This window comes from Simochromis diagramma, unplaced genomic scaffold, assembly GCF_900408965.1.
Source record: "Simochromis diagramma unplaced genomic scaffold, fSimDia1.1 OVJJ01000501.1, whole genome shotgun sequence".
NCBI classification, from domain to species: Eukaryota; Metazoa; Chordata; class Actinopteri; order Cichliformes; family Cichlidae; genus Simochromis; species Simochromis diagramma.
Window position 1 is genome coordinate 776615 of NW_024387320.1, and position 27068 is coordinate 803682.

A 27068-nucleotide genomic window follows, 5' to 3' on the forward strand; every position below is an offset into this window, starting at 1 on the left:
CTCTTTTCATGCAATTTTCTTTAAGCTGTGATAAAGACTACATCACCGCAAAATGTCCTTTCTCCTCTAGTCAGATGAAACAATTCATAATTCAGCAAAGGTTATGTCTATGTGTGTGCGTGCATGAATGTGTACATTACTTCCAGTCTGTGTGCTCTTGTATCATCTCGTAATATAAAGACTTACAAAGAGCATGAAAGCTTCTCTATCCAAGTTTTACTAGAATTATAGTGCATTACTTTAATCTGGAATCTCTAACAGCCGAGCAAATGCAGAAAATCGGCAGCAAACACATACAAGAACACAGAACGGTGAGAAAAGGGGAGAAATTAAAGCTAAGACATTGTTCGGATATAATTTCATCATTTCCATCCTGGGTGGTCTCTTCCAAAATGGCAATATGTCAGTGAATCGTTTGATGATTATAATATATTCACAGCATCTAAAAATAATTCTGCTATTTAGGAAACAATAAATCATCAATGTGTTCTTGTTATGGCCAGTGTAATCACCAGATTTCAACTCAAATGAGCACACAAAGGAATTCTGATGCAACTGTGGTGTCACACAGTGTACCAATACCCGACTGAGTGACTTTAAGGCATTTTTTCCCCCCTTTAATCTGTCCCTCATCTGTAGCTGTCGAGACAGGTTATATATTCTTTTCCAAACAATCACTGACTCAAAGGTCACATAACATCCCTTTGACCAACAATTGCATCCCTGTCCATAAAACACGGCACCAGTCCGTCTGTCGTGAACTCAGAGCTGCTTAAGCCTTGTTTTAGCTTGATACCACAGGGTGGCCACCTTGCTTTGAGCAATATGGAAATACAGGTAACATTCAGATGAAGAATTTTGCTCAAGTGAAGTAAATGAACACTACGTCATTCACACCTAAGGGCTAGAAAAAAACTCTTCTGGTGGACAAACCGATTCTCGGAGGAGAAGCAAGCAGAGAACGGTTCATACAAGACACAATAAGAGAGATTATGGAAAAAGTGCAAAATACAACTTGTGGATCTTGGTGTTTTGAGCACTGCAGGCCTCCGGTAAGGAAACCTTATTAGCTTTTTATTAGAAATAGAACTGACATCTGTGACATGTTAATAAAGCTGTCGACTCAGGAAAACCTAAAGCTTTCCAGGGATGTTTCTCTTGTCCTGGCTCAGTGTGTGTGTCACTTCTTACTTTGCTTACTCTGAACTTTCAGGGACAAAGCACCTGCAGCACACCAACCTCTGCTACACTCAGCCGTCCCCTGAGATTTGGAGCCGTGGTTGTCATTGTTGGTGCAGTTTTAATGTTGTGTGCATCCGTGGCTACTCTCTATCTGCAGAAGGGGAGCGATAAAAATGTAAGCGTTGAAAAAAAGGTAGTTATTGCATTGCCCCTTCAATAACAAATATCTGTGAGTGAATGTGACAGGGATGCTTTTGGTGAGGAGCACGCCGCGAGTACTTTTCAGAATCCTTTAATGATGGAAATTTAAATGGGCATGGTTGTTTTCAGCTCTGTGATATGTATATTAATCTCTTGGAAGCGCCGTCAACAACCATCACAATTCGGACTGTAAAAATGCATCTTTAATTTTGTTTGCAACACATAGCAACTACATAAATTGATCCTGGAATTCATTTCCATCTTATAAGAAATAGTGTAATGTTTATTTGTGTACTAATGAGCTCACCTGTAGGGCAAACATCCCCATCAAGGTCTGTAACAGCATCTCCTGTGGTGCTTTACTCAAATTCTCAGTGTGGTAAAACTACAGAGGATTTTGTGACTGATGACTGTGCTGGGGAATAACACAAGCAACGTGAAGCTTGTTTTCTATCTCTCTTCTCTCGTGTTCGCTACTGTGTCATTTACATAACTCGACTAATCAGTCATTTTAACATCCCACTTTGAATGCTGCCAGGTTTATAATGTTCATTACAGTATGAACATCAACGGGGAGGTGAGGGAGGGCTCCATGGAAATTGATTCTGACAACAATCTTGAGAGATTTAAAACCGGGAGTGGAGCTGAGGAAGCTGTGGAAATTCATGACTTTCAAATTGTGAGTAAGTTTGTCCTTGTTCTCGCTTCCCAAGGTAGCTCAGCTGAGACCTTCTGTGTGCTTAGCAAAGTCGCAAAGCCTTGAGTGTAAACATGGCATCTCTGTGATTTGGTGCAGGGAGTGACTGGAATCCGCTTCTTTGGAGGAGACAAGTGCTATATAAAATCCCAAATCAAAGCCAAACTTCCTCCCATGGGAGCTCACGACAAAGAGATGGTGATGTTTGACCTGGTACGTGCAAACTACTTGATACAGACCGTTGTAAATTGAAAAGAAAAAAAAGGAGAGAGATTACAGCTTAAATTTCTTTTTCCTTCTAAGTAATTCAAGGACATCCTCTCTCTTTTTTTCGCCCTCTGTCAGACAGATGAATTAATGCCAGTGAGCTTTGATGAGGAGTTCCTTATTTGGGTTGCAGCAGAGCAGCCGCTGAAGGACACCAGGTTTCTGAGCAAGAAAATTCTGGATCTTTGTGGGGAGCTTCCCATTTACTGGCTCAGACCGACATATCTAAAAGGTTTCCTTCTGTTCTGTTTAGTTGCTGTACACAGCATCATAATCTAGGAAGACTGGCCTTCGATCAATCTGCATGTTGCTCATTGCTTATTAAAACCTTAGTTATGTTTGCCCTGCTTATCTGCTGACACACTTGTAAAATTTACAGTCTTGTCTTAGAAGTTGGAGAAGCACTCGAACATCTTGAACATACACCACATTCAGAGCCCAACACCAAAAAAAGACTCGCAGAGTCTTGTATTAAAAAAGAATGATCTTGAAATATGCAAGACTGCTTGATATCACTGCTGCTAATTTAATTATTCAAGACATCTGAGACAGCTCCAGCTATGTAGGATTGAGCTCTGAGGACATGTATGGCTTCCTGTGTATGTTGACCCAATACTCTTGCCTCTTGCGACTGCTCTAACAGATGGGGAGAGGAAAAAGAGAGACACGCATCGAGCCAAACGGCAGTTTAACATGGAGGAGGTTGAGGCAGCTGCCGAGGAGGGGGACCTGGTGAGTCACGCAGAGAATGACACCTCCAGAGTTGTGGAAGAAGAGGAGGAGGGGGCGCAGTCAGCTGTGGGGTCAGCAGACAACCCCGAAAACCCCTATCAAGTGAGTCTCTTCATCCACAGTGCTGTTTATGGTAAACAAGTCTCAAGAGTTGGTGAATTTTTGATCAAGAAGCTTATATAGAGCCTTGAAGCAACCCTTTAAGGCTCATTATGAATTTACGTCTCTCTGTTTTGTCAACACTTTAATAGAGGACTACATCAGGACTCTTAAGATGGCAGCCTTGTTAAATGTATTTTCACACTGATAGAAGTTCACGGCGTGGAAATGTGTTTAAGTGGTTCCTGTATTTCTGCTGGCTGTAGGAGGTACATACTTACTGCTGCTGTTGTTAAGGTGTCATACTGGCAGCTGTAATTACAGGTCACTTGGGTAATATCTGCCGTTCCAACTTGATGAACTTATGAACTGAAGTGAAAACTCCCACCGGTTATAAAAATTCATGCTGCCTTCAAGAACTGCAGTCACATACTTGAGAGGATGAGAAGTTCTTCAAAACATTTGAATTGCAAATGAATATTAAAAAAATATATTCTTTTTTTTTTTTTTTCTTAAACACGATTGCTATTAAAAATCAACATTGGTTCCTTTAAATGCAGCGCAGCAGAGGGGCCGGAGAGGAAAGCGCCCTGACCTTTGACACCATGTTAGACCACCAGGGGATCTGCTGCTCCGAATGCCAACGCAGCTACACTCACTGCCAGAAAGTGTGTGAACCTCTGCGGGGCTACTGGCCTTGGCCTTACAACTACAGAGGGTGCCAGGTAGCTTGTCGAGTCATCATGCCTTGTCGCTGGTGGGTGGCACGCATTTTTGGAGTTGTGTAAAAGAACACACAACATATGTGAGCAAATGTGTGTGCGCATGTGTGCTTTGCAGCTCAGCTTCTTTTTCAGATCTGCACACAAATATCAGATTTCTCTTTTTATTAGCATCTACCAGAAAGCTATGCCTGCTAGCGTGATATGCAAAGTGTTTAAATGTGACCATTTTTATTGTAGCATATACACCATCACCAGCCACTTTATTAGGTACACCTTACTAGTACATGGTTGACCCTTCTTTTGCCCTCAGAGGTGCCTTAATTCTTCATGGCATAGATTCCTAAAATATTTTTGGTCATATTGACATGACAACATCATACAGTTTGTGCAGATTTGTTGGCTGCACATCCACGATCCCTTCTGTTACACCACATCCCAAAGTTGCTCTATTGCACTGAGATTTGGTAACTGTGGAGACCATTTGAGTAAACGTACTGTTCAGTTAAAAAAAAGAAAAGAAAACATATTGAGAAGATTTTAACCTTGCGACATTGGGTGTTATACTATTGGAAGCAGCTATCAAAAGATAAAGAAAGATAAAGATAAAGAGATTGGCATTTAAAGACCAGGTAGGCTCTGGTCTTTAATTGATCAGTTAAGCTCATTTGATACTATAGGGCCCAAAGTGTGTGAAAAAAACATCCCCCACACCATTACATCACCAGCAGCAACAGCCTGAACCATTGATTCAAGGCAATATAGATCCATGCATTCATGTGTGCTTACACCTGACCCTATGATCCGAATGTATCAGCAGAAACAGAGACTCAGGTTGTGCATTTTCACCCAGAGAATTGATGCTCACTGGACATTTTCGCTTTTAAAAAAAAATCCCTTCTCTGTAAATCCTAAAGATGATTGTGTAGGAAATTTCCAGTAGATCAACAGTTCCAGCCAACCTGTAACCAGCAACCATACCACATTCAAAGTCACTGCTCAGTTTAAACTTCATCAGGTCATCTTGACCATTGTTGCCATACTATTGGCTAATTAGAAATTTTCATTAGCACAAAGCAGCTGAATGCATGTACCTAACTGGCCAATGATCATATACTATACATGACAAGTTTTTCATCTTGATAGGAATGCTACATTTTTTTTAGATACAATTATTTGGAAATGCATACATGTAATGTTCTTATTTGCAGCTGCGGATTCAGAAATGAGTGCATTCGTTTTTGTATCGTGTCATGGCCAGGCTTAATGCACTGTACTGTGTTTAATGGAAGGCACTGGACTGAATCCAAAGGCTCAGCAGATCATGTACCTTTTCTGACAGGCTTCAATAAATTCTAATTACAGTATATGCTGGCTTTGATGTAGATGCTTTTTGTGTCACATGTTGTTACCATGGTTCCACTGCATGTTTTTCTGATAAAACTGAAGTGACAGCAATGGTTGCCATAACTTCCATTCACAGCTCAGAATCAGTTTGAGGGCAATACAATTTGTGCACACTGACATCTGCATTGATGTGAACTAATGTGAGATGAGTGTCATGGCAATGATGGAAAATGTTTCCATAAAAGTGACATTTTTTCTTTATTAAATATTTTTTTTCTATGAAAAGAGGCTGAATGCAAAGCTTCCAGAAAACATGATCACAGAAACTGTTTTTTTAGTACCTCTTTCTGGGACTTGTGGTGTAGTATCCTATTCCGAATACCTCAAAAATCAAAAGAAATGAGATTAGTATCTCTAAAGCCATATGCCCACTTTCTAAATAATTGAGAGGAGCCATGTTGTGATCAAGACGATTTCACAGAGGTTGATCCAGGCACATCAAATTACAACAGATGTGAAATTACACCATATCTGCCACTAAAGCTGCATTGAAACTCAGAAGCGGTGTGCGGAAACAACACAAAGAGATGCTTGTCTTTTTGCTTGGAGATTTTTTTCCTTCTTTTTGGTTTTCATGGGGGTAGAGGTGCTTATCACATCTGCAGTGCTGATAAGACGGCCTCTGTGCTTCCGTAGGCAATATAATATTAATCCCTCTCCCACGTCTACAGATACACTTAAAGGAAGGTGACAAGCATGACATATCCAGGACCTCCTGATGGCTCGTGCTCTGGAGTGCAGCCGCTAAAAGAGCCCCAAGTACCCTCAAGTGATGTAAATTTGCAGGGGGAGTCCAATTTCCATCACAGTGCTGTCACTGCCATGGTCATTAAACTAAATCATCCCGCTGTGTGTCACACAGCTCCCATTTTAAAGTCCCCTCAATAATGGAGTTATACTTGGACTGCAGATTGCTGCACAACAGTAATGTCTGACCTGACGGCAGCTGTAAGACTATCCTGCACATTATTTCATCCTTCGAAATCACAGGCAGACAGCACATACGGGTGTAAAAGACACCTTGAAATTATTAATCAAAGGAGGAACCTTTTTGTGTACTGTTTCCACCTGCTATAGTTCAATGCGGCAATAGATAATACGTATAGGCTTTCTACAGACAGAGGTACAGCAGGCGATGTGCATGGTATTTTTGTCATTTTCCACTGGTTTCACTCAGAATGTGTTGATACTGTAGCTCAATAAAAAGCTAGACAAATAGAAATGACAACCAAAGAAAACATATATATATATATACATATATATATATATATATATATATATATATATAATATATATATATATATATATATATATATACATATATATATATATGTATCACACACACACACACATATATATATATATATATATAAAACAAGCAACAACTCAAAATGCCATTTAAACTGAGAAAAATACATAGCTCAGAACAACAGCAGTTTTGTTATCCTCAGGCCCTGTTTCTAAAGAACTTGTTTCCTTTTGCCATTCCTCTCCTAAGAAGAGAAATGTACCCCTGTTGTGAAGAAAAGACGAATGTGTTGGAGATCACTTCAGTGTGCGAGACAGTGGTGCCTTTTTGTTTGTCTCCCCTCTGGAGCCAAGCTTACCCTGGGAGCCCTGCAGGCCAGGGAACAAACAGAGCTTTGTGAGCACTGACCCACTGTGCCCAGCAGCCAGACTGCAAACCTCCACTCCTGTGCTAATAGGAAACCACAGATGAGGAGTCGGTAGCTGACGAGGGAGGGGAGCTTTCTCGCGTCCACCTGCGCTTTCATCATTGCCCATCAAAACAAGTATAGGCAGGTGGGGTGCTGTGGTGCGCTGGTGATCACCGAATCAAAAGCTTTTTTCCCCAACATCCTCTTGGCACCAAAATTGAACTGAAAAAAAAAATCACTTTGGGAAACCCAGCTAGTAATTTAGTTTGCTGCATGGATTTGTACTAATCAAGCCCATGCGCTCACTAGAGCCCCCTATAAATATGTCAATAGCCTGTCATAAATTGCCAGTTGTTACCCAAGAGGCATTAGAAGTGTGAACAGGAGTGTGAAGTGAACCACTCTAGTCAACGTGTCCTACATTTGATTGCATGTTTTTTCATTACATGCAGACACGAATGAAATAAACAGTAGTGACAGCCCATTTTGCACCTTAACCAGAACACAGAAACCCTTTTAGGCTGGCTCATTATGTTTTTTCTGCAAGAAGGCACCGCAATACATTTATAGATGCTGGCATTGTGAAAAACCTGTAACCCACAGTTTTGCACCAGGCTCCAAACATTTGTCTTTTCTTTTTTCCTGAATGGTCAGATATACACGGCTGGATGAAGTGGGGGTTGGGGTGTCCTGGTACAAGGCTTAAATGCTTTTTAATCCCATGGTTGAGTGACCACTTGCAGTTCTGCCCAGTAGGTCTCTCTGAAGTTTCCTTGCCATTGGCTACACTGTCTGCTTGCCTCCCTCCCTCTCTTTCAAGACACTCTCCTATGCAACTCCCGAATGGCTATTAATTAAAAGCCTGCTAATATTGTCTAAAGAAGTCTGTCTTGCTTATTTCAGTAAGTTAATGTCTGTAAATAATGTCTGCAGACTTGCCTGCATTCCACAAATTCCTTTCTATGTAATGAAACATTACGGCAATTCTCCTGGGTCACTCGAGTACTCTGCACACATTGCAGGGATTCTTTTTTTCTGTGTATTGCACTTGGTTGCATGGTGTCCCTGTTACACTCAAATAGAAAACCTGTAGTGTGCTGTAGGTCTAAATTGGACACAGTGCTGGAGTTTGCACCAATGGTTTCCTGGGGACACGCTGTATATATGTGACAGTTAGTGCGGTGGTGGAGGCATCCAACCTGCAGTGGATGTTTCTCACAAGAGGTGGGCAGGTATCATTAAATCACAGCAGGCACGGGCTCCCTGAGAGGATCCTGTATAATCAACAATATAAATTAAACCACCTCACCCATATCACATTTTTTACCTTGTCAGTAAATTTTAATTTGAAATGCCATACCAATGTAATAAATATTAAAAAGATTCTCAATTGAAATATGCCGTTTGTCTGAACTTCAGTCACCGTAGGATGTACCCCAGAACATTCACATTCTCTGGTGGGGTGCTTAAAAAGAGCTATAGATAGCTCAAAGCAGAATCAAATCAAGACTTCACATCTACAAACCACAAAAAAAGAAAAAGAAAAAGAAAAAAAAGCTCCTCCACAAAGCAATGTCAAGAGGCTTTCCACATGAAAGCAGAAGTTGTCTAAAGAGTTGCAGGAAGTACTGACAAAGTTTATGAAGAAAAAAGTAAATGTGTTTCTAATCCTCAGCAGCACGTGCAACAATGAAGAAGCCTGAGCACTTAGATATGCCACCCCGGGGGCAGGCTCTATACTTAAGGCTTACAACAGCCTCATTATCTCCCTCAACTCACATCAGATCCTAGCAGCAGTTTGTCACAGGCAGGCTCCTCTCTGCCAGTAGGCATCAGACCAATCCTCCTGCAACACTACTGTACATAATTGCCATATGGACAGCATTTTGAGCCAGACTGAAGACTAAAAAGCCCTCCAGGCAGATTCCCCAGATAACTAAATGAATATTTTATCTCATTTCCATCTAATTTGCACCACATTATTATACAGAACTGAAATTTTTAATTAATTGATAGAACAGATCAAACACAGGTTTACACTTTGATTTTCGGGAGCTGTTATTTTGATAATTTGCATGACTTTTTTTTCCCATGCCAAGCTCTTTTAATCTCTCGGAATTTCAGCATCTCTATATAGAAACACTATAATCAAACATACAGCAAATTAATAACTGTCAGCACACATGAAATGCCTGTCTTGGTTGCGTGAGCAGTTCCAGTGAGAAGTCCTTTTACCTGCCACCCCACTGATTAATTAATTTCACACTGTTTAATTAAATCCACAGTCTGGGGAGTCTGGGAAGCACTGTGGGGAGCCATATTTGCACAGAGATTACTAAAGAAGGTCTGAGACTCGTGCTCTCCGGTTGATGTTGACACTGACGTCACCCTCCTCTGGATGCCGGAGCCTGATTGTGTCAGTGTCATCTGGCAGTTGTGAGCGTTTACTGCTGGGGAAATGATAGTAATGGCCCATTTGTTAATTATCTGCTGGCGTTTACATTAACAAAAGAGAGTTGAGCATTTGACAGCGTTGGACACAAATTAGCATTTGACAGGAGCATCTGATTGAGTGTGCTACTGCATATATGCAAACCTCATCGCCCTAAAGTTAGCTACCAGTACAAAAAATGATGAATTATAATGGCAAATCCATTGCTATAGAAAGGTATGTGGAATTTTTTTTTTTTTTTTGGGGGGGGGGGGGAGTCATAAAACATAAAGTAAGAAGAAACACGAGACCTAGACAGGAGTGATTTAAAAATGTGGGCCATAGATCAAAAACTGCACAAATTGGCTTCAGTATAAATGAGCATATTGAACTCCTGTGTCCTGTCCAATGCTGTTGCATCCAACAGTCAAAGCCTCAGAGACACGGTCTCTCTTATGTCAGAACAGAAAGGGATGCATGAGTGTATGAGCATAGCAGGCACTGTGACTGTGTGGGCTGAAAAGCGTGTACGTTACTTTCTCTGTTCTCTTGAAGCATATTTTTGGCATCTCTAATCACAAACAAACACATTTTGAGTCAGATGGTTCTAATAAAGTGCAATTTAAAAATGAGGTGATCTTCAAAGATTACAAGATATAAGTCTAAATAGGCATTTTTCTGATGCTCTAAGTTTTTGCACATAGAAAACAGAAAATATTATAGAAGTTAATCGGCTTTAAAATCGAAACCTGATTCTAATTTTTGATTGATTTATTCTAGTATTCATAGTTATTTGATTAGACACATAATGATGACAGCCTGCTGGTTTGAATGTATGTGGTGTGGGAATAAATAGTTGCTTGCGTTCTGTATATGATGTATTAAGAAATATTAAAGAAACACACAGTTAAAAAAATATTTTTTTTCTATTTTCAAAGTTCTGTGTGTAAGGATGTCAAACCTTTATGTTTTAACTTTTATATTGTGCTAATGGATTTAAAAAAAGAAGTACTTTCCCGACTTACATGGCTTTTTATGACAGCCTGTAGACTGATTTCCTCAGATGGATAAAGAAAAAGTAAATAGAGAAAAAAATAGTCAGACGGCATTTTGCTCAGAATAAACGTTAGGGAGCAGTTCTTCTACAGTGCACAAATCTGGCTTCGGTTAGCTGGCAATAAAAATTAGCACAAACAGGAGGATGCTGACCTCAGTTAATTGGTACCAGTGCCAATGTAATTAAGTTTTCAGAATTTTAAACAGAAATTTTAGAGTAAATGCCGAAACTTTTCATTTGTCTCCTGCCTGACTACAAAACAAACACAAATCTTTAAACTGCAGGCTTTCACAAAAGTGTAAATATATAAGATGCTCGATGATCAACATTAAACTCAGTTTTGAGCCATTGTGGTGAGGACAGGTGACCTCTGGTGGTGTCTCGTATTGTCTGAAATCAGGGCATTGGCAACTTATCCTTTGGGTCCTTTGGGTAGCTGCTCCATTCACATTCCAAGGATGCTTAAAAGGACTGTGATCTGGGGACTTTTGAGACCAGTTCAGTGGATTGATTGGTAAGTATGCAACAAAGTTCAGGTGAGTGACACATATCAAAGTAAGGGCCGTATGAATGTCTTGTCACTGTCCAAGAATGGTCAGGGTTGTTGTCCTTTGTTGCTCTCTCTCTCTCTCTCTCTCTCTCGTCACGCTCTTTCCTCTTCTCTCAGGTGGAGGGGGGCAGAGTAAACTCTGGGCTCCTGCTGGCAGTGCATACTGGTTTCCTGCTCTTCAGCCGATGTGCACCTCAGGATTTGATTCTTTGCCAGACTGTCATTGTTTGATTGTTAAAATCAGGCTTTCTGATGTCCAGGTTCCACCCCATCCACCCATCTTTATTTATAGAGCACTTTAAAACAACCACAGCTGACACAAAGTGCTGTACATTGAAACTAAATAATAAAAACACATAGGATATAAATAATAAACAAATAGAAAAAGTCAAATAATTAAAAGGAAAACTGAGAGAAAAAACTAAAAGTTGCCTGAGCTAACATCATCATGTTGACTAAAGAGCTCTCCCCCTGTGGAAAATACTTACCTGATATTCTGGACTTGTCCGCTCCTGCACAAAGGAATTGTGGAATTACTCACCTGCCTCTCAACCCTCCACCAACACCTGCCTCCTGGCCGGTCACTTCCCTCACTGCCTCTTTGCTTAGAATACTCAAGTAAGAATCCAATTCAGTTCAAACATTAAAGGCTTCAGAACTTACCAGCAACACGGATTAACCTCCTTCTTCTTTCTGACAGAAGTCACTTCCTGTGTGGAGAACCATAATTCCCCAGCTGCAAGTCTTTGTTGCTATATTTGAATTCCTGTCAAATAAACCTTTTAAATTGCACACTGAGAGTTTGGGGTCTTGCTTCAGTCCACAATAATTGCTATCACCATTGGTTCTGACATGCAAGGAAACACGGTTTTCAAGCAGAGCTCTGCATTATAACAACAGAATTTAAAAACAAAAAAAAAATTAAAACAGCTGCAGCTTCCAGTGGTTAACCCCAGTTATAACTGGAGGTAAAAATATTGGTGGGGGCGCAGTTGGGTCAGACAGGTCAAACAATGTAAAGCATCTTACAGATAAGGGGAAAAAACACAAATCTGACACCAATAGTAATATTTCTTAAACCGTTGCTATAAAAAAAAACTTTAAAAACACAAATCTTGAATAAACATGAACACTTCAACACAAGCAGCACTCGAAATTGCCATCCTTAGTCAAGAGCTAGCTAGCGAGTGCCTCTTCTTCCTCTACAAGACAAGAGTGCCTGTGCTGTCAGGATGTGTGATGTTAAATTGTCCAATCAAATTCTCAAACAAGGCAATAAACAAGGAAATCCATAAACGCCAATTGGTCACGGATGCACAAAACTGCACCCCGACAGCTGAACTCCAAGCTTCAAATAAAACTCACCCTCAGACCCTTCTTACTGAAAAACTTTCAGTCTGTCCTTTTTGACCACTGTCCGTACAAGGAAGTCGATACATAATTATATTATTCATAACACATAACGTAGTGAAGTTTGAGTACAAAATCGATTCTGGCAGACACGTGAAGGCAACCACACATGTTATATAAACAAAATGTACTTATTTGTATTGCAAGTTATATTTTTGCAAATTATTAATTATTTATGATGCGTTTTTTTCCTGGCAATATTTTTAAGGGGGTAGCACTGTCTGAAAGGAGATTTGACTTAAGCCAGCATTCTTCTTCATGTCCAGCAGGGGGCGACTCCTTTGTTTGCAAAAACAAGACGAGCTGGATAGATATTGGAAAACAGCTCACAGCTCTATGACCTCAGTGAACACTTTCCGATGACTTTATTGGCTCAGTCACTATTATTGGCTCAGTCACTAGTTTCAGGTCATATTGAATAAAACATGAAGTTCATTTTGTAATGCCATTGTTAGAATCAGACAGGAGGATAATCCAGGAAATGCTCTTTCGCTAAGGACTTGTGATTGACAAGCCCTTAGCCAAAGAGGACTTGTCAGTCACTTGTGATTGTGATTGACAAGTCCTTAACCAATAAGCGCGTCCTGTCCTCGGTTTAACACTGATTTTTACCCATCACCTGTCACGTCCTGTTCAAAACACCAACATGGCAACTGCAAAAACACTCAGCCTGTGGCTTCATAACTGCAGTTATGGACAGTTTAAAAAATATTGCTTATGATTATATAAGATAATCACTGTAATTCATTTAACCTGTCAGTGTTTTTATTATTTTCGCTGGTGTATACAACAGTTCAAAAAAAAAATAAAAAGCATTCACATAAAGGCTTTATTTGATCAGTATGCACCTCTCTTTTGTATAAGCGTCACAAAGCATAACAAGAAGTCAGAAGCTTTTATTCAAACAAACGACTCCATTTTTGCAAACAGTCAAGTTTACTTACACGAGATAAACTTTTAATAGGCATTCCAGCACACAGCGTCGAGACACTTCTGCAGACTGATACAACGTTAGCTGGGAGAGCAGCACTCTATTTGTGCTTGCCTTGTCCTGTGACAGGAAGACCTATCAGGTGCCCCCCTCAGACTCCCCCCAATCCCTCTCTCTTCCTGACCTCATTCTGTCATCTTCGTTTTTCTTCTCCCCCACTCACAGGTCTTTCATAAAGTGTCTCCATGCATTACACATTTAACAATGCATTAAAAATAGGCCACCATCAATCAGTCATTCAGTAGTGGAGACGAAATCTACTTGTGGCACCAATTTGATATATTTCTCAAGGTTCATGCAGGAAAAGAATGCCATAAACTCTTGAAATGATGTGCGGCATATGAAAGTTAACAGATATGTAAATAGTATGAGATAATAATACACCCTACCTCATAAAACCCACCATGATAATTCTGAATTCCCCTTCGCTTAATTTCCTCTGGCATAGTGTGTATCCAGAATCCAGAAACAGAATTAAGATAATATATATATGCAGGCGCTAAGCCGTGACAAGATTTCTGTTGATGGGTGCCAGGTTAACATCGTGCCCAAAACAGTGATTTGAGAACTATGATGCATGATACAGGATAGGTACTAGGTAAAATCTGATGTAATGTTAGGGAGTGAGTCAAGCCTCGAGGGCAAATAGTCTGAACAGTCTGACTCCAGGTTGCTCATGCCAAAGCAGATGTTCAACTGACGACAGCATTACAAAAGACAGGGCTCCATGTTATTCAGAAGGTATTTTATATTATTAGGATGGCATGTCAAGGTTGCCGAGCTGCCGATAGAGCTGCCTTTGTAGCTGTTTTGATGGCCATGTATATTTAATAAAGATATATCGACAATCTCACAAAGTGTTTTCAAAGTGAGTTTTGTTAGCACAGTAAGGTGTTCTCCTGCTCAGGTTCAGGTACAGGAGTCTGCTTGTGAGCTTTGATGTTGCAGCTCTGCTCTGAGGCTTGATCCTGCATTCTGGACTTCAAAACAGACTGCATCTCGTCATGGGCAACAGCTTGAAGAGGTAGACACCTGCACAGACATGCCTGAAGGACCACCCGGAAAATTTGGTCAGAGGACAACAAACATTTCCCATCAGCTTCACCTGGCAAAAACTGCCTATTATGACATTTTTATGTGAAGTAGTTCCTGTCCAAATCTACAGTAAAGCAATCGCTAATGATCCACAGATTGAGTTTTCATTCATTCAGAGAGCCCAAACCTTATCGGGAATAGAAATGTAGTCTGGAAAGACAGTTGTTTAAAGCAAGCTTCAGCTTTGGGTGTTTCATAAATATTACATAAAAAAAATATGTTGCTATGAAGAAAGAAATCCATGTATTGTGCAGTGCAAAAAAATGTAAGTATAGATAAAATAAATGAAAGAATATTTTAGGTATCTTCTTCTGAACTTGTGGTACAATAAAGGCTCTTGATTTTTTTTTTCCCTTAAAAATTGCCTCGAAGCGATGTTTTCTTCTTCTTTTATAGCACGTCACTTTGATTCAGTGACCAACTGTCTGGTAGATTGCCAAGTGTCTGATGATGTGTTTTTTTCTCAGACCATTTTCACTTATTACCCCCTCAGGTTATTACTTGCTGCAGTCTGGCTATTTTACAGACATGACTCCATATGTCCTTAATGACACCCCTGATAGCTCATACAATGTGGACCAATATGTTTTCAAGATATACCCGATTTATTTAAACTAAATAGTGCCATCTATAAGAATAACAATAAGAGCATGACGCTTACCTTAAAGCATCTCTTGAATCTTTTGCTGACAATGTACAATGCAATAGGGTTGATGCATGAGTTCAGGGATGCCATATTTATGCCAAAATAGTCAAGGACAAGAAAGACACTGAAAAAGAGTTGTCAGAAAATGTCAGGAAAGCTCATAGGCTGGCCAGTGAACAGCAGAAAAAAAATTATATATAAATAAATAAACTTTAAATTAAAGGTTCTTAGTACTTTGTGCTCACCTCAGCAGCTGACACCTATTAGGATCTTTTTCATCATAAATTGTTAATTTCAAGATTCTGCTGAGGTACAGAGGCAACCAGCAGAGTGCAAACACAATCACCAGGCAGAAGACAGTTTTTGCAACTTCTCTTCTCTTCAAAAGAAAGGACATGATCAAAATAAGCTTTAAAAAGGAAACATTGCCAGAATGATGCAAAATCTGCCAAAAACCACAATGCTACCTGCTTGATGTGTTCGCATAATGTAGTCTCAGTTTTTCTCAGCATTTTCCTGGTCATCAGTGTGTAGAACACTGCAGTCCAAACTAGTGGCATGCAAAAGTAGAAGCCAAAGAGCCACCAGTCTTTCACTGCTTTATAAATCTGTTGGTTGAACACGACAAGGCTATCAGTCGTGGACGCGAGAGCACCATTCAAGAAACAATATTTGACACACGTGTAGGTTGAAAACAAATGTACTTTGCATCTGCTGGCTGAAGACAGAAGAAAAACTATGATAATTGTTACATTTTTTAGTTATCTTTGACAATTGACATGAAAACTTAAATGTTATGAAGACAATTACATTACCTGCATGAACCCCGTGGTTTGCATTGGGTGTAGTAGACATATCGTGAGACGCTTTTCTTTATAGTCCATTGTTATCATATCAAAGCCCACAACTTCAGGGACAGCCAGCAGGATAGAAATAACCCATATCAGACCTATTTCAATTGCTGTCCACACTGAAACCCAGATGCCTTTGATTTGATTCCAGGACACAACAGCTCTGTATCTGTAAAATCAATGAGAAAATGTTATGGCTTGAGGAACTTTTTGTCTGTAACAATGATGCATTTTCAGCTAAAGAACATTTCAAGGGCTAATGCTAAATAAATCTGTCTGCCTGATGAAATACAGATAGGAGGCACGGAACACTATTTTCTTGGAGGGCACAGGACAGTGCTGTTTATCTCCTTACCTGTCAACACTCAAGGCACATAAGCTCAACACAGTAATTCCAACAGAGGTTTTTTGTATGAAGGGAATGAGTTTGCAAAGTACTAAACCGAAGGGCCAATTTTCTGCCATGAGCTGCAACAAAAACAAAAGGGCATTTTTGGCAATTTAAAAAAAGAAAAACACCCACACCCACAATCAATTCCAGCTGAAATTAAGTGCAGAAAAGAAAACAATAATTGCACACCATGTTGTAAATAACTCACCCTGTAAGCGTTGATTGGAATGTCTATCACAATGTGGATTAGATCTCCCAAAGCAAGGCTCGCAATGAGAATGTTAGGGCCACTTCTCATGCGTTTGTTTACGTAGATAATTCGAAGCAAGGCGGAATTCCCGACTATTCCAACAACGAAAACAACCAGGGAAACTATAATATTGACATATTTGAAGGTGACTCTGATTCCAGCTGACTCTGAACACATAGGAGGGTGTGATGTTTTTGGTCCTGCTACTCGAGGTGGATGAATTGAGCTGTTGGATTTCTCCTTTTCCAGTATTAAAAAACCAGGGGAGGTTGTTGCAGAGAGCTCAATTACAGGAGATGGTTCTGAGTCCTGGTTGTTGGCCGTTTCACCGACAAGAAGATTTCCCAAAAACAGAACCAGAGTGAAAATCCACATTGTTGTAAAATTCCTCAAAAATGCCTTTTTGCCAACTGTGGAATGGAAAAAATGAAAGCTGTTATAATCAGCACAGCTAATTAGCTTTACGATTTAGTGCAATGTAAATGATTCATTTAACTTATTTTTATTTATTTAAAAGGGAAAAAATATTAATAATAGCATTGATTATGATTGCCAGCTTACCTTCAGATGAACACATACACACTGCCTGCAGATAGTCTCTGTAATAATAAACAGGCTGTATGTTTAATACAAAGGACGGTTCTTTGTTGCCTGCTATAACTCGGCTGAGGAAAATCAGGGTTTTATAGACTAAGGTACTGTTGTCAGCATTAGTCATCGATCTGTCAGTAGTGACTGTAATTACTTCCCTTGATGCATCACCCTGAATGAAAGGATGGTGTTGAAGTGTATTGTCTGCTATCGCAGAGTGAGATCATTTTATAAGCTTCAGTAGGGATATTGTGTTACAGTTTTTCCCTCTGTTACTAAAATTTGTCCATTATCTTATTTGACATATCCTCACGAAATCTAAATGTAGCAAAATGTCTATTTTAGTGAAGCAAGAGATTTTCTTTGCTTAGAGCCACAAAGCCTTTATCACTAAGTCACACTCTATCGAGTCATCATTAATGAATGCAATGGGAACTGGAAAAATATCTTCTGCAGCTATATTACATTTTGGATGTACATGAGCCTGATGCACAAATACTGACAGGCAAACGCACTTGAATAATAACGAAAATGATGCAAATTTTAACTACAACATTTAGAGAGTTTCAGCTGACATTTTTTTGCCTCAGTTGACACATATCAATTTGAAAACATGACTCGGTCTCAGTCCTACCAGAGTTACTGCTTCTGCCTCTCCTGAGGGTCCCGGTGAAGGTGACTTCTCCCCCTCGACAGTCTAACGACAACCTGAAGAGCCTGGAGGAGCAGGAGACGTGACGACAAGAAAGATCCCACTGTTAATAACATACTTGACAACTACTCATTTCAACATTGAAATCTGTGCCTCGCTGCTCACAGATGACCTTGGGAAACTACATGCTGGCATGTTTTTTTGCAAGAAGTACAGATTATGAGAAGTGAATTGAGAATAAAAGACTGTGACAACTGTTCGCAGCTAAGTTTTCGGTATATTCCAAATAAATACAACATTTTTTTTGGTATCTTTTTCATGCAGGACCCATAGAAGTAATTATGGTAATATGTAAAGACTTCTAAACACAGCACCTTGCATTTCTGTTTCATTTGTCACTTTAATTAACTCCATTTTGAGTGAAATTGCTGGTAAAACTGATCTGAAACCAGCTGTTTTTTGGTCTTTGGCCTCAGTTGTGCTTTAATGGATATGACGGTTATCTTGCTGGTCGGTTTGGCTAAAGAGCTTTTTACCTGACAAACCCTACCACTGCTGTCAGATGTAATGACTCGCCAAACCCACCATTACCGCAGCTGCATATCTGCACTGGACACAGTTTAATTTGGAAACCAAAATGCTTGGGTTTATTACAGATTGCAGCCTCGGTATTTGCAATGATTATGGTCTAAGCTGTGAAATGTGTCCACGCTTACATGGCTTATCCCAGCAGGTAAGTCATGTGAGCAAGAAGCTCTTTTGTAGCTTATCCACCAAAAATACTGAATAAAATTGCTCTCGTGAAGCATTTTTTTGTCTCCCATTGCTGTTTTCTTCAGTTCCACCAGAGTTCATGAAGGTTTGTTTGTTGGATGGAAGATTTATTACTCTGATGAGCACTCAAACACACACAGATTGGGAGTGGGTGGAGCAGAGCCCCTCTTTCAGCTGTCAAGGTAAGCTGTGTCATCAGTGTGGCTAAGATTGGGTCACCTGTTCCAGCCCCCTCTTGGATCTCATGACTTAGACAGCTGTCAAAATCCTAATTATTTCTCTCTTGTGTAGTTCAAAAGGAAATTGAAGAATCCCGTTGATGCATGCAGAGGTGAACGTGGACAGTGTCCCCAATTAGCTGCTGTTTTTAATGCAGTTCTGGCTGATGGCTCTAACAGCAAAGCCATTCAGTATTGTGGTTTTGTGGATATTTTAAGCATTCCTGAAATCTTGAAATAAAATTATGTACCTAGATAGTAACTACTGACATTTTTAAACTGAGAAATTATGTTCTTAAAATGAACTAATTGCCAACACAGTCTTTCAAAGACAGTTGTACATTTTCCACCTTTTGTTGTTACCCAACTTTTCTTTTCTAGCACTTTTTTCACCAACACCATTTTTTATAATAATAATCATTTAAAAAAAAAACGTTGACATTTGATATGATATCTTATACAATTTTCTTCATATTTGCTTTAAGACACTGTAAACGTCATGAGATTATTGCATTTTATTTATAAACTGCAAATCTCTCTCTATATATAGAGCCTTTTTTTTTCTTTTTCGAAAAGTGCCCACCAGCATTAAAGCACTGCTTACATTGTATATTAATGCATCAGATATCACCGCTGTCACCACTGCCAGATTTCTCTGCAAGGGCAGAGTTAGGAGACAGATGATGAAAACCGTGTGGGTCATTCTTGTTTCCTATATACAGGCCAAAACAAACTTGGTAATGACAGTGATGGCTTTTTTCCCACAGTAATAGCTGCATGTGGTGGCTATAATATCAGAGGTGCAGAGGTGATTATGAATCAGTTTTTTTGCTGCTGGTTCCAGGTGTTGAATCTAAAAAAGATGGCCCTTTTTCCCCTCAGTCTGTCTATTGCCAGCACTTCTATTAGCCCTTCACATACACTCACCAGCCACTTTGTTAGGTACACCTGTTCAACTGCTCGTTAACACAAATATGTAATCTGCTATTCACGTGGCAGCAACTCAGTGCATTTAGGCACATAGACAGGATCAAGATGACCTGCTGAAAATCAAACTGAGCGTCAGAATGGGGAAGAAAGTTGATTTAGGTGACTTTGAATGTGTCATGCTTGTTGGTGCCAGACAGGCTGGTATAAATATTTCACAAACTGTTGATCTACTGGGAATTTCTTACACAATCATCTCTAAGGTTTACAGAGAATGAGAAAACATCCAGGGAGCGACAATACTCTGGAGGAAAATGTTTTGGTGATGTCAGAGGTCAGAGGAGACTGGCCAGAATGTTTGTGAGCTAGTATGAAGTAACTCAACTGTATCTCAATTAAACCGTCAACACAACCAAGATATATGGAAGGTTATCTCTGATTACACAACACCTCAGCCTCAGTTTCTCCTGCAACATTCAGATGGTAGGGTCAGAAATAGACAAAAATCCAGGCTTGTATCAACATTTCAGGCTTTTGCTGGGCACACTATTATGTCCCTTGGTACCAGCTGAGCATCATTTAAATAAAACAGCCTGAGTGTTGCTTCTGATCACATCCATCCCTTTATGACAACAGTGTACCCGTCTTCTGCTTCCAGCAAGACAAACGCCATGTCACAAATCATCTTAAACTATAGTTTCTTGAACATGATGGTGAGTTGATCACGGTGGGCTCCACCTCACCAGTCTCAAATACAATATAGCATCATTGATGTGATGTCAACAAGTCTGCAGAAATTGTACAATGCTATGATGTCAATACAATACCCTGTTGAATCTATGCCATGAAAAAAGTTTAAAGAAAACTACTGGCAACTGCTAGAAAGAGAGGCATATTCTTAGAGTGTGGATGTAGTTTTGTTAATTAAAAGTCAATGAATTGGAAAGCACTCCAGTTCTGATAATATTTACAGAATGACTGACTCACCTGGTAAGAAAGGGTTCATGCCCACTGTACGAGTGGGTGTAGGAAGCTTTCAGAGCATAACCAAAACCTCCCCAATTGTTGGGGCAGGTTGCAGTTCTTACACAAAAATAGGCTAAATTAATTTCACAATCACCACGTTGTGGTTATTCCACTCTAACAGTGCTTTACTCTAAAAGTAAGCTGCACATTCCTCATTCTATAACTGCACCACTACGGCCTCTGGATGTTAACAGAATGCACGTGACTACAATCTGAGGGAGCTCTCTCGCCCTCCCCAACTCATCCCAACTCATTTCATTACAGATATTTTTGTCAGCGGACACATGAACCCACAGCAGCCAGAGATGAAGACAAGTCTTGTAATTATTATTGAATATGATGTTGTCCAACTGTTACCAGAAAAACGCCCATTAAAATCAAATAACCTTATTTCCTCACCTCAGTATCGCACAGTATTTGTCTAAAGAGTAATTTGAACAAAGAAACAAAACAAGAGCTTAAAAAAAGGCGACGTACGACCTCTTTAACTAAATGGTTCTGTCACTGCTGAGAGTGATGATGGCAAAGCGATTAGCCAAAAGGAAGACAAGACAAGCAGCATACCAATATAAACAATAAGAAATAAAGTTTTTACACAAAATCCAGATGTTCAGTAGCATTTGGTGTTTAAATTAAATTCTAAGAAGAAAACAAAACTCTATATAAATTAAAACAACATTAATTGGCATCTAGTCAGCTGTCCAGTACATTTGAGTGTGTTAAATAAAATAATAAGACCGTTGTTAAATCAGTAGCTGCTTTGACTGTCCTGTGTTGTCTGTGCTAAGCTTACTTGATATCTTTCATTGACGACAAGTCTGATGGTGGTAGAAGGCAAAAGAGAAAGGAACACAGTGTCCCATGAGACAAAAGCACCCCAGCAGTTTCCTGAACCTTTAGTGCCACCGAGGGCTGATGGACAGAGTGATAGACAGATGGAGAGACATCCATCTATCCAGTTCCACATATTCAATTCAGGGTTCAGGGCTATCTATGGCCAGCTAGCTCTACCTAGTAATAGGTTCCAGCTGTCTTGGTCCAGCCACCCCCTTCAGCTCTGGGTCCAAACATGTGGGAGAGGTAGCGGCAGATACAACATAAGTTTTTTATTATTATGTATTTGTTTCGCATATTTGTCACGCTTACATGTTTCAGATCATAAAACATCAATATTAGACAACCAGATAACCAGAGTAAATTTAAAAAGCACTTTTCCAAGTTATCCAAGCCTACAGTACTGTAGATTTTTCTTGCAGAAGATGTGATTGCCTGTTACATGCCTCAGCGCACCAGCACATCTATCATCACTGATAGATAGATTGATATCATCATTGATTTTCTGTCATCCTTATTAAGGTGCTCTCTCCTCTTTGAGTCATCCCAAGTGCTGATTGGCAGCAGAAAGCTGACTGCACTCTTATATATAGTCAGAGAAGCTGGTGCATGAAGGTGGGCAAGGTTCACTCTCTCTTTCTCTTTCTCCCTTAAGTCCATCAACGGTGTTATCCCTCAGTTGCTTTTTCATTGTTGTTTATTAATTATTAGTTAATTTGGGAGTTTTTGGCAGTGCTGTTTTTGGCAGTCCTATTTTGGTTCTATTAGTCGAGTTTACTAATATTTGTTTAGGGGAGAAGCTTGAATTGTGTAGCTGGCAAATTGTCTTCTTACGCATTTTTTTTTTGTTTTGGTATGGATTGCTATCGCCGCTATTTGTGTTCTGCTGTTGTAAGTAAAAATCATATGTAAAGTCCTTTTGGGATACTGAAGCAGTCATTTAAAAACATTTAATTAAAAAATATAGACATCACTGTTTACCCAACTACCAGAACCAACCAATTTGATCATGAAATTATAGGCCATAGGAATATAGGACATAGGGAGAGGTAAAACTGTTTAAGAAGCTTTGAAAGCATTATCTATAGAATTAATTGTAGTTCTTGCAATTTCCGTCCCATTAGAATCTATCTGAGAAAGAAATTGGCACTTAATAGCTCCAAACTCGCAATATGATAAGATGTAACAGATTGTTGCCAGGTCCACACAGATTTAGCTGGACTACATTAAACCCTACTCATTTGGCCCTGCACTTAGCAACACTAGACCTGAAAGGTTCCTTAATAATTCTAATTGGTACAGTTTTCTGGCAACACCAGAGTACTATTTCCCCATTTCTGCAGATTTTTTATTTTATTTTTTTAAGGCTGAAACATTTGAAGCTCCATAGAAAACCCAAGACTTGTACAAAGGTATCATTATGTATGCAACCTCGAGACTTCTCAAGATAAATTACAGCAATATTAAGCATGTGGTCTTTTATGCTTCCCATGGAGATGATACGAATACATAGATAGTATCCTTTGTTTCTTAAGGTTGTATTAAGATCAAACAAACTCTTCAAATGGATGTCAAAAAAGATCATTGATGAGCCTCATCCCTGGGGTAATATTTAAAAACAAAAATTACTACTGGCATGTTTACATTGAGTCTACAAGAACAGACAGATGATGAGATGATGATGATCCAAAGGTATGCTCATGCATTTGTAATGACATTGCTGTTGTTGTGTTCCGTCTTAAAGCATATGTGTTTGATCATCTGTGGCAAAATCGAGAAGAAAAAAAAAAAGGACATCACTGCAGAATTCAAAAAGCTTTGTACGCTTCGGAAAAGGAGGGCAGACCAAAGTGTTGAGCCGATTGTGTTTATTTGGCTTCGTGTCACAGCTAAAGGAGGCAGGCTAATTAAGAAGTTCCACAAAAGTGGGAAATGTTTTCTGACCTTATGCGTGAATGGAACGGATAATGTTTTGCATCCTTTTAAGCAGTGCTTAAAGTGGACGATCAAGGACAAGGTCAAAGTACAAATGAGAGACTACATTTGTTCCCTTTGATAAAAGGTTTGCACAGTGTTAATGATCCTTAATAGACAAAGCTGTCCTTCTGGGAAAGCAGCCATTATAATATCTTCCGCAGAAGCTGCTGACTTCACTTACATAATCCTGGTAGAAAGGATGTAGCGCCCAGCATCAAAGGCATTTTTGCAAAATAAAAGCTGCTCCACATGCTATCATCCCAGTGGAATGATATGGTAATTGTTACTCTATAAGGGTTATGAAATGGATTTAAACAGAGGGCTTTCTAAAAATGAGGCCTTGAGGTAATGGTTTGACATTTTCAGAAACATATTTGCTTTGTGGTGGAGAATTAGAAGAAGATGTGCAGATGGATACCACTCTCCTGTCTTTACAGTAAATATGCAGCTTCTTAGCTCATCTCAGTAAAATACTAGTTGCAACTTGCCTAGTCCTGTCTTCATAGGTAGCAAAACTTCCTCCCACATAAATAGTCTGGTATATGACCTCAGTAAAAGATTACCTCAGCTTTCATCTAATATATTTTATTAGAAGAGAAGTGTGATCTCCAAAATGTAAAACTATTCCTTTTAACCAAATATAAATTTAATGTTGAAAACCAATTCAAACCTGCAGTTTTTTTGACAGGTTTCTTTAAAGACCTTTGGACCAGCTGCCTCACTAATCTCTGTGGTGTGTTTAAAGGTTGAATCTGACCCCTGGTAGAGGTCTCTGCTTTGGTGAGACTGGAGATCTGAGGAGGTGCAGGAATTGGCTGTATTTTTATCCACAAGTATGCAACCTTCCCTTCAAGCTTCTCACCTTCACTCTTGGGCTGCACATCAGTTTGTGTGTGCGCATATCCCCCTAAAAATGCACGTAACCTATTTCACCTTCGCACATCATGGAAATATTAAGCTTCATCTGAGGTCAAAGCTTAAAGTTGTTAATGGTAAATTTATGCACTACAAACTGTGCTTGCTATGATTTGATATGCCGCTCTTATACGTGAAAAATATACAGCGGGAGCCTCCATTATAAACCACGCAGTATATCAGAGCAGCCATTCATGATAATCATTAGTTGTAAAGAAAAGAAAAACAAATTTGAAAAGGGATAATGTGTCATTTTGATTTTAATGAAGCATTTTTTGTCTTTCGTTTCTAAAGAATCATAAAAAGCCAGAGCACAGTGTTCCAAATGACAAGCACAGAGACTTACTTTCTGCTTGGCCTGATGCAGACCTGCATGTTCCACCACTCTGCAAATCTGCACCACATTAAGCCACATTACATTTTCCTTCCCCAGATGCAGTGGTTTAACAAACAAATGGAGAAGGAGAAGTGACCCGGAAAGATAAAGGCCGATGTAAATTAAGAGAGAAATACAGAATTGGCAAAAAGCTCGCTGCTTTTATGGCAGCGATGGCGTTTTACAGCATTGCATTATTTCAGATTTGTTTGAATAATATGGTGCGAAGTCATTCATGGTTGCATTCAGATTGTAAAAGATTTGATCAGCAGCTACACACACACACACACACATTAAATGGTAAACACAGTCCATTCTGTCTTTCCTCGTTCTTCCTAGCTCTATGAATTACTCGCCATTTATACGAAATCTTTTAAACATAACAGATAACAACCGGTCATCTTCCAATAAATTGTTGACTGCTAATACGTTACCATTCAGCCGGACACATCGCAATACTATTTTTTTCACATTCTGTATGCTATTTCTAATTTATATGAAATGGTTGAACTGCATGCACTCTTGCTCTGTCTGCCCAGCTGTAGTGAGTCAGTCTGACTTAATTCTTAATAGGTCATACTTGCCAGTCTTGTGCAATTTCTTTAAAGTTAATAAACAAAAAAATACTAAAGCCTTTATTTTCATCATAATTGCTATCCACTTAGGTTCCTCTCTGACATTTTTTTCATCTCATTTGTTATCTAGGAGTCTTTCTAGAAAGGTATAAGGGATGGCTGTTTTTTGTGCAGAGCATATAAAAATGAAACTTGTAGAAATCCTTTCATAAATTAATCATGTCCGTAGCATCCCAATACATACACTGTGAGGCAACTATAAACTTTTCAGTCTCCATACTACCATACATGTTGTGTCAAAACATTCCTGTAAATGTACACTGAAAATAGATGAGTCTCCAATTCGTTGCATTTTTTTCACTCTGTTAAAATGAAACTTATTTTTTCAGTAACTGAAGATCTAATGATTGATTTTGACCATTTCTTCTTTCGACTGTTCCCTTTTGGTGTCGCCACAATGGATCTTCTGCCTGTATTTCCTGCTATCACTAGCATTTTCTTCTGCCACCCCAGAAATCTCCATTTCTTGTCTCACAACATCCATAAACCTTCTCTGTGCTCGTCCCCTTTTACTCCTGGTTAGCAGCTCCATATTCAACAGCCTTTGCCCAATATATCCACTATCCCTCCTCTGCATATGTCCAACCCATCTCAACATTACCGCTCTTACTTTGTCACCAATCCACTCAACCTGAGCTGTCAGAAGGACAAGTTGTAGGGAAATTGTCAGAAGAACAGCTCAGGTCTACCCACGTCTAATCCTGTCCCTCCAGGTCACTCCCAGTGAAAAGCTCAGCATCATCAACTCTGCCACGTCCATCTCAACCTCCTGTTCCCGCTAATAAAAATGGCCCATAAGAAGACTGTCAATTAACACATTCCCCAGAGATTTAAATGGCATGTACTAACCATGACCATAACGCTGTGTTAACTTGTCCAAGTTGTACGGATCATGACACACAACACAGCGCTGAGGCAAAAATGTTACTAGCAATGTCTTTTTCTTTTGGCTCTTCCCTCCTCTGCTTTGTTGGCATGAGCGTGATTAAGTACAGTAGTGTAAAGTATATTTAACAAGGTTTTCAGTGTCATTGGAAATGCACAACAAATTGGATCCATACTATCACATGTTATATTTAAATATACAGTATATATAAATAACTGGGAAAGTGTTCAGCATGTAGTGAAACTGGCATATCCTGTGCAAATCACTGAAATTGTAAATGAAAAATGTATCACTGTAGAAAAATCTTACACACTGACATGCCAGGCAGTGTATTCTAACTAAAATGTTAGCTTTTAATTACACATAAGACACTACTAATTATCTTAATTTAAGAATAATGCAGTTGTTGTGCTTTAGTTGTATATGCACATGGTTTTTGAAGACGGTAGGCCCACTCAGACTGACTCGGTTGCTTAGTTTCTTTGTGTTCTTTCCTACTAAATAGATATTATGATTAGACTTCTTAGAGGATCATACCATCTGTTGCAGGCTTCGTTGTTTTGCTTGTCACTGACGATAGTCTTTTATGTCTCTGGCTGCGTGTTTGCCTTGTTGTCATG

General features: G+C 39.4%; 2 protein-coding genes across 2 annotated transcripts; one reads left to right on the forward strand and one right to left on the reverse strand.

Moving 5' to 3' along the window:
- The first annotated feature begins 825 nt into the window (after positions 1-825).
- cnmd (chondromodulin) lies at positions 826-3966 on the forward strand. Its single transcript, XM_040005694.1, has 7 exons — positions 826-837; positions 1214-1357; positions 1922-2062; positions 2180-2293; positions 2426-2579; positions 2991-3181; positions 3739-3966. The coding sequence occupies exons 1-7, from the start codon at positions 826-828 to the stop codon at positions 3964-3966; spliced, it is 984 nt and encodes a 327-aa protein (XP_039861628.1).
- Positions 3967-13232: 9266 nt separating this feature from the next.
- On the reverse strand, positions 13233-18056 carry LOC120717606 (endothelin receptor type B-like). Its single transcript, XM_040005743.1, has 8 exons — positions 17199-18056; positions 16596-17047; positions 16352-16464; positions 15961-16165; positions 15613-15753; positions 15391-15524; positions 15161-15269; positions 13233-14450 (listed from the first exon to the last, which is right to left on the reverse strand). The coding sequence occupies exons 1-8, from the start codon at positions 17353-17355 to the stop codon at positions 14283-14285; spliced, it is 1479 nt and encodes a 492-aa protein (XP_039861677.1). The 5' UTR covers positions 17356-18056; the 3' UTR covers positions 13233-14282.
- Positions 18057-27068: the final 9012 nt, after the last annotated feature.